We start from the raw sequence: 13,655 nt of genomic DNA, 5'->3' as shown, positions 1-13,655 counted from the left end.
AAAAACCAGCAACGCTTAACACTAAAAACCAGCTACGCTAAACACAAAAAACCAGCTACACTAAACAGTAAAAACCAGCAACGCAAAACAGTAAAAACGTCTTTGTTACGTATGTAACCTCGGCTCCATGATGGAGGGAACGAGACGTTGTGTCGAGAACGACAGATGGGGTTGCCCCTGGAAAACGCCACAACGCTGTATCGCGTCACAATCTCTAGCGAAGCAACGGTAAAAGGCCTGGGCGTGTCAGCTTGAAGCTTTCGCGAAACTGTAACCTTCCAGTGTGGTGGTCAGGGGTTCCAGAGCTTTCTTGGAGAAAGATGGGAACAGCCCTGACCGGTAACCTTTCACGGACGGAGGCCTTAGCTCTCTACTGGCGAGAGGCCGTCCGGCTCGGGTTTACACCGGGTAAGCGCAACTTCCTTAATTAGGGATGCGCTGCAGAGGCCACCTCCTACCCGTGGGGAGGAAAAATGGTGGATATAGGTATGGTCTCGACCTTGGAGGAGAACGCATGGAACGTGCGGACTGAGTAGTTAACCGCGAGGTGGAGGTCCACCTGGGGAAGTTCATGGGTTACCAGGAGTGGGAACCATTCTCATGAGGATACATCAGACGGAACAACCCACGGAGGGGGTGTTACAGACGTCCGGTAGCACTAGGTCCGGTTAGAGCTATCTGTGATAGTTCATATGGTATCCCGGCCTAAGGGGGAAGGCTGCTCTGCCCAGCCAACCCCCAGGGGGTGCTTGCTTAGTGATGGATGGAATGCCTGTTCCTAACCAGTATCTGGGTAAGAAGGGAGGTTGGTAGTAACGGCATCCACGACCCAGTGCGCCAGCCTCGGCTTGGAGACAGCCTTCCCCTTCTGCTGTCCTCCAATACAGACACGGAGCTGGTCAGAGCTTAGAGCTCTGCGTGCGGTCCGGGTAAAGGTGCAATACATGCGCTGGACACAACACAAATCGGATTGGGTCTTCCTCCCCAGGAGCGCCGTCCTACTCAGGCGAGGAAGATCGGAACCTCCGAGGGGCTCATGAGGGACCCAGAAGCCCCCCAGTACCACTTTAGGGTCCCAAGAGAGTATTGGGCGGAGATGAGGCGGATTCAGCGCTCTCACGCCCCTTAGGAACCTGATGATAAGGTCATGTTGCCCTAGAAACTTCCCATCAACTGAGACGTGATGAGTGGCGATAGCGACTACATACACTTTCAGCGGGGAGGGGAGATGCTAGTCTCCAGTCTCATAAGGACAACACAATCCTGATCGAGCACCTCAGTGGGTCTTTCTCGTTGAGAGAGAGACACCAGGACGGGAAGAGGCGCCATCTAGAGGCGTGTAACCGCCTAGTAGACGGGGCCCTAGCCTGGGTGATGGTCTCATCCGTAAATGCGGAGTAGCCATCTTAGGATCTTCTCGTCCCGTCCAGAGACCAGACATGGGAATTCCAGAGTTCCAGAACGTGTCCTTTCACTGAGAGAACAGGTCTTCTGTCAGGGGAATGGGTTAGGGGGATCGCGGGATCCCCGGCCGGATGGTTGGTTCCTCCCTTATACCTGCCTGGCGGGACAATGGCACACACTGTCAGTTGAGAGTGGTGACAGCTGTCGTATATATACATTCGCTGACCAGTGGAGTGTGCAATCGGCTGCAAGTACACCCGGGGAGAACGGAAAAACTCTGGGAGTAAGTGGGCGCCAGGCCATGAAAAGGTAACGAGGCAGGAATCGTCCCGTACCGACCGGTCAGAGCCGTGGCTGTGAAGGTCGGGCCCGATATCGTTCTCCCTGGGGTCTTCCCATCAGTGTCACCTCCCTCGAGAAGATTGCTGACGGGGTGGAGGTTTCCACTTCGACCTCCGTGCCTGGGGTGCTGTCTGTGGGGACAAAGGAACCGGAGCCGATGTCGAAGGGGTCCTGTGCTGCCGGGAAGCATACATCACGCAAGATCTCTGAGGCCTCTGGGCGGTTGAGTCGCAGCGTGGTAAAATGTGGCTATCCACCACTGTCTGCTTCTTTACCGTCAAAAAAGACAGTCCATGACGATGTTACCAACAACCCCACTGCGAGACAGACGCACCAAGAAAGTTGACTTTCTCGGTGTCATACGTCTACACAAGGTTCAGCCGGGGGTGTCTCTCCTGGACCACTACCGTGGACATCGTCCGACCCAGAGCCCGTGCCGCCACATTGGTCGCCCGTAGAGCGCCATCAGTGGTAGCACGGAGATCCTGCATTATACCCAGGTCGGCCTTACCCCCGTGGAGCTCTCCTAACGCCCTGGCCTGCAGGATGGCCATGGCATAGAGAGAGGAGGCAGCCTGGCCCGCGGCAGCGCAAGGCCTCGGCACCAGTGATGCCGAAGTCCTACATGCCTTGGACGGTAGGCGTGGCCAATTCCCCACAGGAGGTAGCCGCCCGCGGCACAGGTGCAGCGCAGGCGCCGTTCCCCCCCGGGTAATCTCGACGTAGCCTCCGGCTGCCCCCACCAACGAGGGAAGTAAGGGAGCCGGAGCTGGTTTCACTGGAACGGTCCGTGAGTGGAGCGTTCCAAGTTTTACACAGCTCCTCATGCACCTCCGGGGAAAAAACATGGCACCTGGGGTTGGCGCGGTCTTCACCGCGCTCCGACCCCAGGAACCACGCTTTCCCGGGTTAGCATGGTTGACATCACTTCTGCTTCATCCTGAGCTCGACCCCACGGGGGGGAGCTCGGATTCGCCAGAGTTGGATGCCAGTCTCCCTCCGATGCTGCGAGCGACATCTCATCTACGTCACGCATCGTTTCCGAGTGCGTGCCTGAGGGTCCGGACGGTATGCCACCGCCGGTTGGGGAATGTTCAAAAGAGCGAACATCACTAACGCTGCTAACACAGGCGGACTTCGGGGCCATAGCCACCGTTGTCACGGCCCGGGTAGCAAACGAAATGGTGGCTGTTTCCCGTAGGAAGACAGCCACCCGTGACCGCAACTTCTGAAAGACAATCTGCCCGCAGTGCGGGTAAGATGTGTCAGCGAACGCTGCTTCAGCGTGCTGGACGCCCAGACGCCTAATGCAGCGATCGTGTCCATCCCCCTCCTCGATGAGGGTGCCTCACCCAAGAGAACAGCGGGACATGCCGCGCTGGAGAATGCTCAGTCAGTCCTGAGAACTTGAAGGTGCTTTGTTCAGGGCACGCAGACCTATGGTGCGACCCGCCGTCTTTCTTGGGAACGATGAAGTGCGAGTCGTGACCCACAAAACATCTTGGTTTTAAGGGACGAACTCGATACCTATTTTGACAGAAAGGTGGCGACCTCTTCCCGTCAGTGTCACCTCCCTCGAGAAGATTGCTGACGGGGTGGAGGTTTCCCCTTCGACCTCCGCGCCCGGGGTGCCGTCTGTGGGGTCAAAGGAACTGGAGCCGATGTCGAAGGGGTCCTGTGCTGCCGGGAAGCATACATCACGCAAGATCTCTGAGGCCTCTGGGCGGTTGAGTCGCAGCGTGGTAAAATGTGGCTATCCACCACTGTCTGCTTCTTTACCGTCAAAAAAGACAGTCCATGACGATGTTACCAACAACCCCACTGCGAGACAGACGCACCAAGAAAGTTGACTTTCTCGGTGTCATACGTCTACACAAGGTTCAGCCGGGGGTGTCTCTCCTGGACCACTACCGTGGACATCGTCCGACCCAGAGCCCGTGCCGCCACATTGGTCGCCCGTAGAGCGCCATCAGTGGTAGCACGGAGATCCTGCATTATACCCAGGTCGGCCTTACCCCCGTGGAGCTCTCCTAACGCCCTGGCCTGCAGGATGGCCATGGCATAGAGAGAGGAGGCAGCCTGGCCCGCGGCAGCGCAAGGCCTCGGCACCAGTGATGCCGAAGTCCTACATGCCTTGGACGGTAGGCGTGGCCAATTCCCCACAGGAGGTAGCCGCCCGCGGCACAGGTGCAGCGCAGGCGCCGTTCCCCCCCGGGTAATCTCGACGTAGCCTCTGGCTGCCCCCACCAACGAGGGAAGTAAGGGAGCCGGAGCTGGTTTCACTGGAACGGTCCGTGAGTGGAGCGTTCCAAGTTTTACACAGCTCCTCATGCACCTCCGGGGAAAAAACATGGCACCTGGGGTTGGCGCGGTCTTCACCGCGCTCCGACCCCAGGAACCACGCTTTCCCGGGTTAGCATGGTTGACATCACTTCTGCTTCATCCTGAGCTCGACCCCACGGGGGGGAGCTCGGATTCGCCAGAGTTGGATGCCAGTCTCCCTCCGATGCTGCGAGCGACATCTCATCTACGTCACGCATCGTTTCCGAGTGCGTGCCTGAGGGTCCGGACGGTATGCCACCGCCGGTTGGGGAATGTTCAAAAGAGCGAACATCACTAACGCTGCTAACACAGGCGGACTTCGGGGCCATAGCCACCGTTGTCACGGCCCGGGTAGCAAACGAAATGGTGGCTGTTTCCCGTAGGAAGACAGCCACCCGTGACCGCAACTTCTGAAAGACAATCTGCCCGCAGTGCGGGTAAGATGTGTCAGCGAACGCTGCTTCAGCGTGCTGGACGCCCAGACGCCTAATGCAGCGATCGTGTCCATCCCCCTCCTCGATGAGGGTGCCTCACCCAAGAGAACAGCGGGACATGCCGCGCTGGAGAATGCTCAGTCAGTCCTGAGAACTTGAAGGTGCTTTGTTCAGGGCACGCAGACCTATGGTGCGACCCGCCGTCTTTCTTGGGAACGATGAAGTGCGAGTCGTGACCCACAAAACATCTTGGTTTTAAGGGACGAACTCGATACCTATTTTGACAGAAAGGTGGCGACCTCTTCCCGTCAGTGTCACCTCCCTCGAGAAGATTGCTGACGGGGTGGAGGTTTCCCCTTCGACCTCCGCGCCCGAGGTGCCGTCTGTGGGGTCAAAGGAACTGGAGCCGATGTCGAAGGGGTCCTGTGCTGCCGGGAAGCATACATCACGCAAGATCTCTGAGGCCTCTGGGCGGTTGAGTCGCAGCGTGGTAAAATGTGGCTATCCACCACTGTCTGCTTCTTTACCGTCAAAAAAGACAGTCCATGACGATGTTACCAACAACCCCACTGCGAGACAGACGCACCAAGAAAGTTGACTTTCTCGGTGTCATACGTCTACACAAGGTTCAGCCGGGGGTGTCTCTCCTGGACCACTACCGTGGACATCGTCCGACCCAGAGCCCGTGCCGCCACATTGGTCGCCCGTAGAGCGCCATCAGTGGTAGCACGGAGATCCTGCATTATACCCAGGTCGGCCTTACCCCCGTGGAGCTCTCCTAACGCCCTGGCCTGAAGGATGGCCATGAAATAGAGAGAGGAGGCAGCCTGGCCCGCGGCAGCGCAAGGCCTCGGCACCAGTGATGCCGAAGTCCTACATGCCTTGGACGGTGGGCGTGGCCAATTCCCCACAGGAGGTAGCCGCCCGCGGCACAGGTGCAGCGCAGGCGCCGTTCCCCCCGGGTAATCTCGACGTAGCCTCCGGCTGCCCCCACCAACGAGGGAAGTAAGGGAGCCGGAGCTGGTTTCACTGGAACGGTCCGTGAGTGGAGCGTTCCAAGTTTTACACAGCTCCTCATGCACCTCCGGGGAAAAAACATGGCACCTGGGGTTGGCGCGGTCTTCACCGCGCTCCGACCCCAGGAACCACGCTTTCCCGGGTTAGCATGGTTGACATCACTTCTGCTTCATCCTGAGCTCGACCCCACGGGGGGGAGCTCGGATTCGCCAGAGTTGGATGCCAGTCTCCCTCCGATGCTGCGAGTGACATCTCATCTACGTCACGCATCGTTTCCGAGTGCGTGCCTGAGGGTCCGGACGGTATGCCACCGCCGGTTGGGGAATGTTGAAAAGAGCGAACATCACTAACGCTGCTAACACAGGCGGACTTCGGGGCCATAGCCACCGTTGTCACGGCCCGGGTAGCAAACGAAATGGTGGCTGTTTCCCGTAGGAAGACAGCCACCCGTGACCGCAACTTCTGAAAGACAATCTGCCCGCAGTGCGGGTAAGATGTGTCAGCGAACGCTGCTTCAGCGTGCTGGACGCCCAGACGCCTAATGCAGCGATCGTGTCCATCCCCCTCCTCGATGAGGGTGCCTCACCCAAGAGAACAGCGGGACATGCCGCGCTGGAGAATGCTCAGTCAGTCCTGAGAACTTGAAGGTGCTTTGTTCAGGGCACGCAGACCTATGGTGCGACCCGCCGTCTTTCTTGGGAACGATGAAGTGCGAGTCGTGACCCACAAAACATCTTGGTTTTAAGGGACGAACTCGATACCTATTTTGACAGAAAGGTGGCGACCTCTTCCCGTCAGTGTCACCTCCCTCGAGAAGATTGCTGACGGGGTGGAGGTTTCCCCTTCGACCTCCGCGCCCGGGGTGCCGTCTGTGGGGTCAAAGGAACTGGAGCCGATGTCGAAGGGGTCCTGTGCTGCCGGGAAGCATACATCACGCAAGATCTCTGAGGCCTCTGGGCGGTTGAGTCGCAGCGTGGTAAAATGTGGCTATCCACCACTGTCTGCTTCTTTACCGTCAAAAAAGACAGTCCATGAAGATGTTACCAACAACCCCACTGCGAGACAGACGCACCAAGAAAGTTGACTTTCTCGGTGTCATACGTCTACACAAGGTTCAGCCGGGGGTGTCTCTCCTGGACCACTACCGTGGACATCGTCCGACCCAGAGCCCGTGCCGCCACATTGGTCGCCCGTAGAGCGCCATCAGTGGTAGCACGGAGATCCTGCATTATACCCAGGTCGGCCTTACCCCCGTGGAGCTCTCCTAACGCCCTGGCCTGCAGGATGGCCATGGCATAGAGAGAGGAGGCAGCCTGGCCCGCGGCAGTGCAAGGCCTCGGCACCAGTGATGCCGAAGTCCTACATGCCTTGGACGGTAGGCGTGGCCAATTCCCCACAGGAGGTAGCCGCCCGCGGCACAGGTGCAGCGCAGGCGCCGTTCCCCCCGGGTAATCTCGACGTAGCCTCCGGCTGCCCCCACCAACGAGGGAAGTAAGGGAGCAGGAGCTGGTTTCACTGGAACGGTCCGTGGGTGGAGCGTTCCAAGTTTTACACAGCTCCTCATGCACCTCCGGGGAAAAACATGGCACCTGGGGTTGGCGCGGTCTTCACCGCGCTCCGACCCCAGGAACCACGCTTTCCCGGGTTAGCATGGTTGACATCACTTCTGCTTCATCCTGAGCTCGACCCCACGGGGGGGAGCTCGGATTCGCCAGAGTTGGATGCCAGTCTCCCTCCGATGCTGCGAGCGACATCTCATCTACGTCACGCATCGTTTCCGAGTGCGTGCCTGAGGGTCCGGACGGTATGCCACCGCCGGTTGGGGAATGTTCAAAAGAGCGAACATCACTAACGCTGCTAACACAGGCGGACTTCGGGGCCATAGCCACCGTTGTCACGGCCTGGGTAGCAAACGAAATGGTGGCTGTTTCCCGTAGGAAGACAGCCACCCGTGACCGCAACTTCTGAATGACAATCTGCCCGCAGTGCGGGTAAGATGCGTCAACGAACGCTGCTTCAGCGTGCTGAACGCCCAGACGCCTAACGCAGCGATCGTGTCCATCCCCCTCCTCGATGAGGGTGCCGCACCCAAGAGAACAGCGGGACATGCCGCGCTGGAGAATGCTCAGTCAGTCCTGAAAAGGACTTTTAGAAAAATCTCTAACACCTCCGGAACTGCCGAGACGCCCAGGGGAAAGTTGCTGCAGGTAGGGACGATCCGCTGCTCATCGTCGTAGATCCTGCTTTGTTTTTCTTTTCTGTGTTTTACAAACAAATTCAATAAAGTAAATTTCCATCTATGAATCGGAGTCCCCTGTGCACCGTGTGAATGTGCGTTTTAACGCCTTCCACTTTTTTTTGAAGAAGGCCTTGATGGCCTTTCTTCTCCTTTTCTTTTTCGGCTCTTCACTGATATGAAGCTGACACTCGCTTGTTTGGGTACTCCGAGAGATCATCTTGGACAAGAATACAAGAGAATATTGAATATGAGAATATTGTAGAAAGGAAATACTCTTGTACACCTGCATTGATTCATGTAACGTGTTACAGTTACTTAGCGTCTGAGATCATGCATATAATACAATACAAAGTATGATTTATACAGTGAGTGCCAGAACACGTTTCCAAAGTCAATAAATGTAAATTAAAATGCTTTCTGTTCAGATGCAAGCTATACATTTGAAGTATCCATATTTTTAAATGAATTAGAAATATAAAACATGTCTTACCCTGGGAGGGTCTAAATTAATGTATACTGGTGGGCGGATGTAACATCCTGGCCACTAATCCATAAAGAAAACCAAATTGTTAATACAATGAACAATGACTGTGCAGTACATATAAAAATTATTCACATCTCACATTCCTGATGTTATTACTTTTGCAATAATCTATTCATCTGACTTGGGTGGGTAAGATTGTTGTGACTGTTTTGATTTTTTTCAAATCATTTTACTAAAGTCTTTATGTATAGTGATAAAACTGAAAATTCTTAAATGTTGGCATGAGTAAAAATACAATAACATTTAAGCGTTAATTTTAAAATTTAGGAAATTAAATACACGTACCTCCACAGCACATTGTCTGTTCGGTTCCCGGCTTATTTTTTCTATAAATGTAATAATAAAAATCAAAGATGATTAAGGGACAAAGTTCTTACTGTTTATATATTATACATTACTATGCAGAATTGACATTTGCCACATGTAAAGATGATTCTCACCTGTTGCAAACACCTCATCTATTGACCCCGACTCATTTTTCAGCGATTCGATGTTTTGATGTGCTATAGATATGAAAAAGAAACATGGCTTATGTATATTGGTCTGTATCGGACAGTGCCACAGTGAAATTTTTTTTACCTGTGTCAAATACGTCACAGTCTAAAGACACCTTCTCGATGTCTGCTAATCATTGTTGTGCAAAATTGACATTAGACACATATTGAAAAACGTCTCTGTTTAAATATATTATACATTTCTCTGCAGAATTGACATTAGCCATTTATAAAGATTAGCCTCACCTGCTACAAAAATATCATCTGGAGAAACATCCTGGTCGAACAAAGATTCAAGGCTTTCGCGTGCTACAGATTTGAAAAAAGAGACCCTTATACATTGCAGAATGACTGACATTAGCCACATATTGAAAAACGTCTCTGTTTAAATATATCATACATTTCTCTGCAGAATTGACATAATCCATATATAAAGATTAGCCTCACCTGTTACAAAAATATCATCTGGAGAAACATCCTGGTCGAACAAAGATTCAAGGCTTTCGCGTGCTACAGATTTGAAAAAAGAGACCCTTATACATTGCTGTATGACTGACATTAGCCACATATTGAAAAACATCTCTGTTTAAATATATCATACATTTCTCTGCAGAATTGACATAATCCATATATAAAGATTAGCCTCACCTGTTACAAAAATATCATCTGAAGAAATCTCCTGGTCGAACAAAGATTCAACGCTTTCGTGTGCTACAGATTTGAAAAAAGAGACCATTATGCATTTGGTATACATAATACATAATATTGATGAAAATATTAACTGAAAAAAAGGATAAACACACATCGTTGTTAAGATGCATTATACATAGCCGTGCAGAGCTGGCATTTGCCACATACAGTATAACGTATAAATTGTGTTTATTTACCTTTGACGAAGACGTCATCGTTTGAAGACACATTCTTGATGTTTTCGTGGGGTCCCCAAACTTCAGCTATAGAAATATTAAGGCAAGTAGAAAACATACTAATTGGACGCCGTTGTTTATATTTATTATACGATACATTGCAGTGTATAACTGAAATTAACCAACAACAAAACTTCACCGCAAAAACGTAATTTTACGAGGTGGCTTATTTTCTTTAACCCTCCTGTTACCCTAAAATCTGTTAACATATTTTACCCACTGGGGTCAATTTGACCCCAGCAATTTAAACCTACAGAATGGGACTTTTTTCTAAAAGGTTTGTGTCAGGTAATATATATCTTTGGTGAGTCCTTAAAAAGACCTTTAAATAAACCCGCAACACCTCACCGCCACCACTCCGCACCCCTTGTACATCCAAAATACCTATTGCAAGTAGTGTAACATGCATTATGTTTGTGGTCAATTTATTATTTCTAAAACAGAACATCATTAATATTATCACATAATTAAGGAACACATAATAATTCATTAACAAGGGAGAATGAATGAACATATAAAACACATAAAAAAAAAAAAAAGTACATTTGAGCATTGTGTCAGTAATTGTTTTATGCAAACGTATTTGCTTTTTGGTATGAATATATGAGTTTGACAGCATACAAAAATCTTATGAACAGCATTTGAACACCAATATGAACAGCCCACCCGCCGGAACATTTTAGCCTTTTATCATTTGCACATGATGTGCATAAAGTTTGTCCTTGCAGACGTATTTTTTGCATTTCTCACAAGTGTTGCTGGTCTTGGAATCATTTCTGTTAGGACAGAAATGAACCAGAGATGAACCAGACATTCATCCACAGTGATGTGGGGGCCTGGATTATAAAGAAAGGGTAATCGCTTGACCCACTTGCCCCATACATCCCGTATTGCTGCGAGTTTGTCACGCTCTCATCAGCCCTGTCTTGTTTCTTTGTCATCAAAGCGTATAACACGGGAGAACGCATGGAATGTATTTAGGGACATTGTGGTTGGAAATATTGACCTTCCAGTGTCGGCGTTCCAAAGGCTTGTTGTTGATACTCCTTTTGAATTGTACACTCCTGCCAAAATGAGCAACCCAATGTAGGCTTGCAAGTCAGTCACATCAAGCTCTTTCCAGCTGTCCCCATACACCTTCCTTCTCTCCAAGTTTGTCATTTCAAGTATATCCCTTTCATTTGATGGTGTAATGAACAGCTCAAATGCTGATTTTATATCTTGTATATGGCTGACAGCCTATCTGGTGGGCCCTGAAACCATTTTGATGAGTCTACACTGACGTCCAAGTGGGGAGCGGGATCATAATAACTTTCCATTTTTGGAAGGTAATGTGTCTGAAGGTGGTTCAGAGACAACTGGAGGGTCAACACTAGGAGTCTCATTCTCATCTAAGGAGGATGACTCATGATCAGGGTCCTCCTCAACATTATCATCAATCTCAGACACATTCTCCTCTATGTCACTTTCACTGCCAAAAACCTGTGACCAAACCTCATTGACAGAATACCTTTGCTTAGAGGCCATATTTGAATTGAGTGCATAAAGAGAGTATCCACAGAGCACAAAAACAAATGGTTTAGAAGTCTTCTGTCCAAGCTTTTATATGTATTCCCCTGCCCCATACCACAGGAAATGTAAACGTTCTCGCAATAATTTAGATTTTCACCCACTCATGGCACAGGAAATATCATAGTTCTCGCAATAATTTAATTTTCCCTTGCCCATGGCACGCAAAATATCAAAGTTCTCGCGAAAATTCAGATTCCACTAGGAAAAGTCATTAATTCTCAAGCAAAAAAAAAGAGATTTCAACTATGTGTTTAGAAACGTTAAACATTGAATGGGGTCAAATTGACCCCTAGGATAATAGGAGGGTTAACGTTTTAACTATATCAACTAAATATGTTTTACCTGCTCGTTGCAAAAACAAGGAGTCGTCTGGAATGTGTGGATATTCCCTTTGCGATATAATTGGGACTTGAAGCGAGCAACACTTGGCTAGTGCCCGTGTCGTTTCCAAGAACTCGTTTAAGAAACGATGATCTTTCTTTTTTCGCCAACGACTCATTGCTTTAAAGTAAATCTTCTATCACAGGGTAAAGTAAATCTTCTATCACAGGGTAAAGTAAATCTTCTATCACAGGGTAAAGTAAATCTTCTATCACAGGGCAAAGCAAACTGAAAATGAAATGCCTGCAGACAAACAAAAGAGGCTTCAAAAGGCTTCCGGCGAATTACGTCACAATCACATGCTACGAAATAGGACGCCTGACCTTCAAGCTAAATTTAAAGGGACAGTTCACTCAAAAATAAAATACTATTATCTGAACACATCAGGTCGCTTAACTAACAGTTTATGTCTGTAATTTGTTTCTGTACACGATTTCCTCATAAAAAATAACCAGATTTCTGCAATAAATAAAAACAAACACGACTTCTTTAGTTAATGGTAACCTTGATAACCAGGTGTTAGGCTAAAGGTTATAACGTCACTTGCGTCTGAAAATTTTTAAGTTTTATTATTTTTATGCAATTACAGTTTTAAACAATCAAGTTGAAAATTTGTAGTCATTGGTAAAACATTTTTTTGCATTATTAAAACATCACTGAAACACTATAAACTAAGTGAATAAAATACACAAACAACAGATGACAACTAAAACTTTAACATCCGCAACATTTTATTTCTATTTATCTCAACAATCATAAGTATTGACCATGTAAATATAAAAAAAAATTGTAAAGTATACAGACTTACATAGACACTCTTTTACCCAGCAGGTCTTAATTTCACACGACATTCTTTACATTAGCCTATCTAAGATGATCTATGTAAAAAAACTATAGACAACAGACCATTATCTAAAGAGTTGCAAACACCACAAAGGTTTGTTTTAAGTTCGTGTTACATTAAAATAACACTGTTGCATTCAGCATCCCTCACTAAACATGTGTGGGTGGGATGTTAGTCCCTGTAATGACTTGTTAGACTTACACGCAGACTCCTCCAATTGCAAATGAACCGTCACAGAGATACTACAGAGATGGATCAGTTCTTAAAAACAAAGAAACATTTATCTTAAGCATCATCTGAATTTTTCTAACATCTCTTATTTGTCCTTGATGCCCCATCTGCAGGTCAAAGAGTCGTTAACCTGCACCATTTCTTGAGACCTCTGTTGAAGAACTTATTTTCTTAAAATGTAAATAAGGGCGGGACATATTCATTTTGAAATGTTGACGTAAACATAAAAAATGGTAAACACATTTCAAACATACAATAAATACTGTATGATACTGCTATGTGTAATTTATTTTAGTGGTTGTTTAACACTTACATTTGTTCTCCATCTTGGGCCGAGCCTGTAATTGTTTCTCCAGATCATGGATCTTGTCATCCTGCAGTTCTTCTGCGGCTTTCAGAACCCCTACTTCTGCAGTGAATGATCGAGCTTCCACCTCTCTACAAAATACAGCTTAAATAGCCTAAAGAAAATCTACAGATGTCATTATAGTCAAAATATGTGTGCTGAAGAGATCGCACTGTTTCTAAAGCACTGAAGGCTTCCTGGGCATTCTCTGTGTGAGGAGACACAACAAGCTCATCTGTAAATTGCTGTAATTAAACGTATCACCTGAGAACAGACTTGTGGTTTGATCTTTGTCGGCACTGAACTAATAGCATCATGAGACTAAAAGACTATAACCCAAAGCTACAATTTTAAGGAAAGTGTTTGCAATAGTGCAACTGGTCATAAATCTTGCCTTTCTTTGTTTTTTAGACATTAAAACTTAAAAAGAAGTTTCACTCAAGCCATTGATTTCAAGGGTCCTTACAGCATATGAACTAAAATTAAACCAAATTAAATACAAACGTATTGAAATATTACATTTTATGATTAAAAAGAGATTTGTAATAAATTAAATATA

The 13,655-nt window shown here is 48.5% G+C and overlaps 1 protein-coding gene across 5 annotated transcripts; it reads right to left on the bottom strand.

Moving 5' to 3' along the window:
- Window positions 1-7,607: 7,607 nt before the first annotated feature.
- LOC130430350 (uncharacterized) lies at window positions 7,608-11,981 on the bottom strand. 5 transcript variants are annotated; one of them, XM_056759422.1, is made up of 9 exons: window positions 11,637-11,979; window positions 9,684-9,749; window positions 9,445-9,507; window positions 9,244-9,306; window positions 9,043-9,105; window positions 8,743-8,805; window positions 8,588-8,628; window positions 8,249-8,302; window positions 7,608-7,975 (listed from the first exon to the last, which is right to left on the bottom strand). In XM_056759422.1, exons 1-9 carry the CDS (start codon window positions 11,791-11,793, stop codon window positions 7,817-7,819), a joined length of 729 nt encoding a protein of 242 aa, XP_056615400.1. In that variant the 5' UTR covers window positions 11,794-11,979; the 3' UTR covers window positions 7,608-7,816. The 5 variants fall into 5 exon arrangements, with proteins under 5 accessions (XP_056615400.1, XP_056615401.1, XP_056615404.1 ...); XM_056759423.1 differs by lacking the exon at window positions 8,249-8,302 and having other exon boundaries at window positions 11,637-11,981; XM_056759426.1 differs by lacking the exon at window positions 9,043-9,105 and having other exon boundaries at window positions 11,637-11,980.
- Window positions 11,982-13,655: the final 1,674 nt, after the last annotated feature.

Source organism: Triplophysa dalaica, chromosome 10 (genome assembly GCF_015846415.1).
Source record: "Triplophysa dalaica isolate WHDGS20190420 chromosome 10, ASM1584641v1, whole genome shotgun sequence".
NCBI classification, from domain to species: Eukaryota; Metazoa; Chordata; class Actinopteri; order Cypriniformes; family Nemacheilidae; genus Triplophysa; species Triplophysa dalaica.
Note: the sequence above shows the minus strand (reverse complement) of the source record. Positions and strands in the feature narration are given on the sequence as shown.

Coding starts and splice junctions, on each gene's coding strand:
- LOC130430350 (XM_056759422.1), bottom strand. CDS start 11,793: ATGAGTCGTTGGCGAAAAAAGAAAGATCATCGTTTCTTAAACGAGTTC. Junction 9,750..11,636: donor CTTGTTTTTGCAACGAGCAG/GTAAAACATATT, acceptor ATATTTCTATAG/CTGAAGTTTGGGGACCCCAC. Junction 7,976..8,248: donor TTAATTTAGACCCTCCCAGG/GTAAGACATGTT, acceptor TTCTTGTCCAAG/ATGATCTCTCGGAGTACCCA.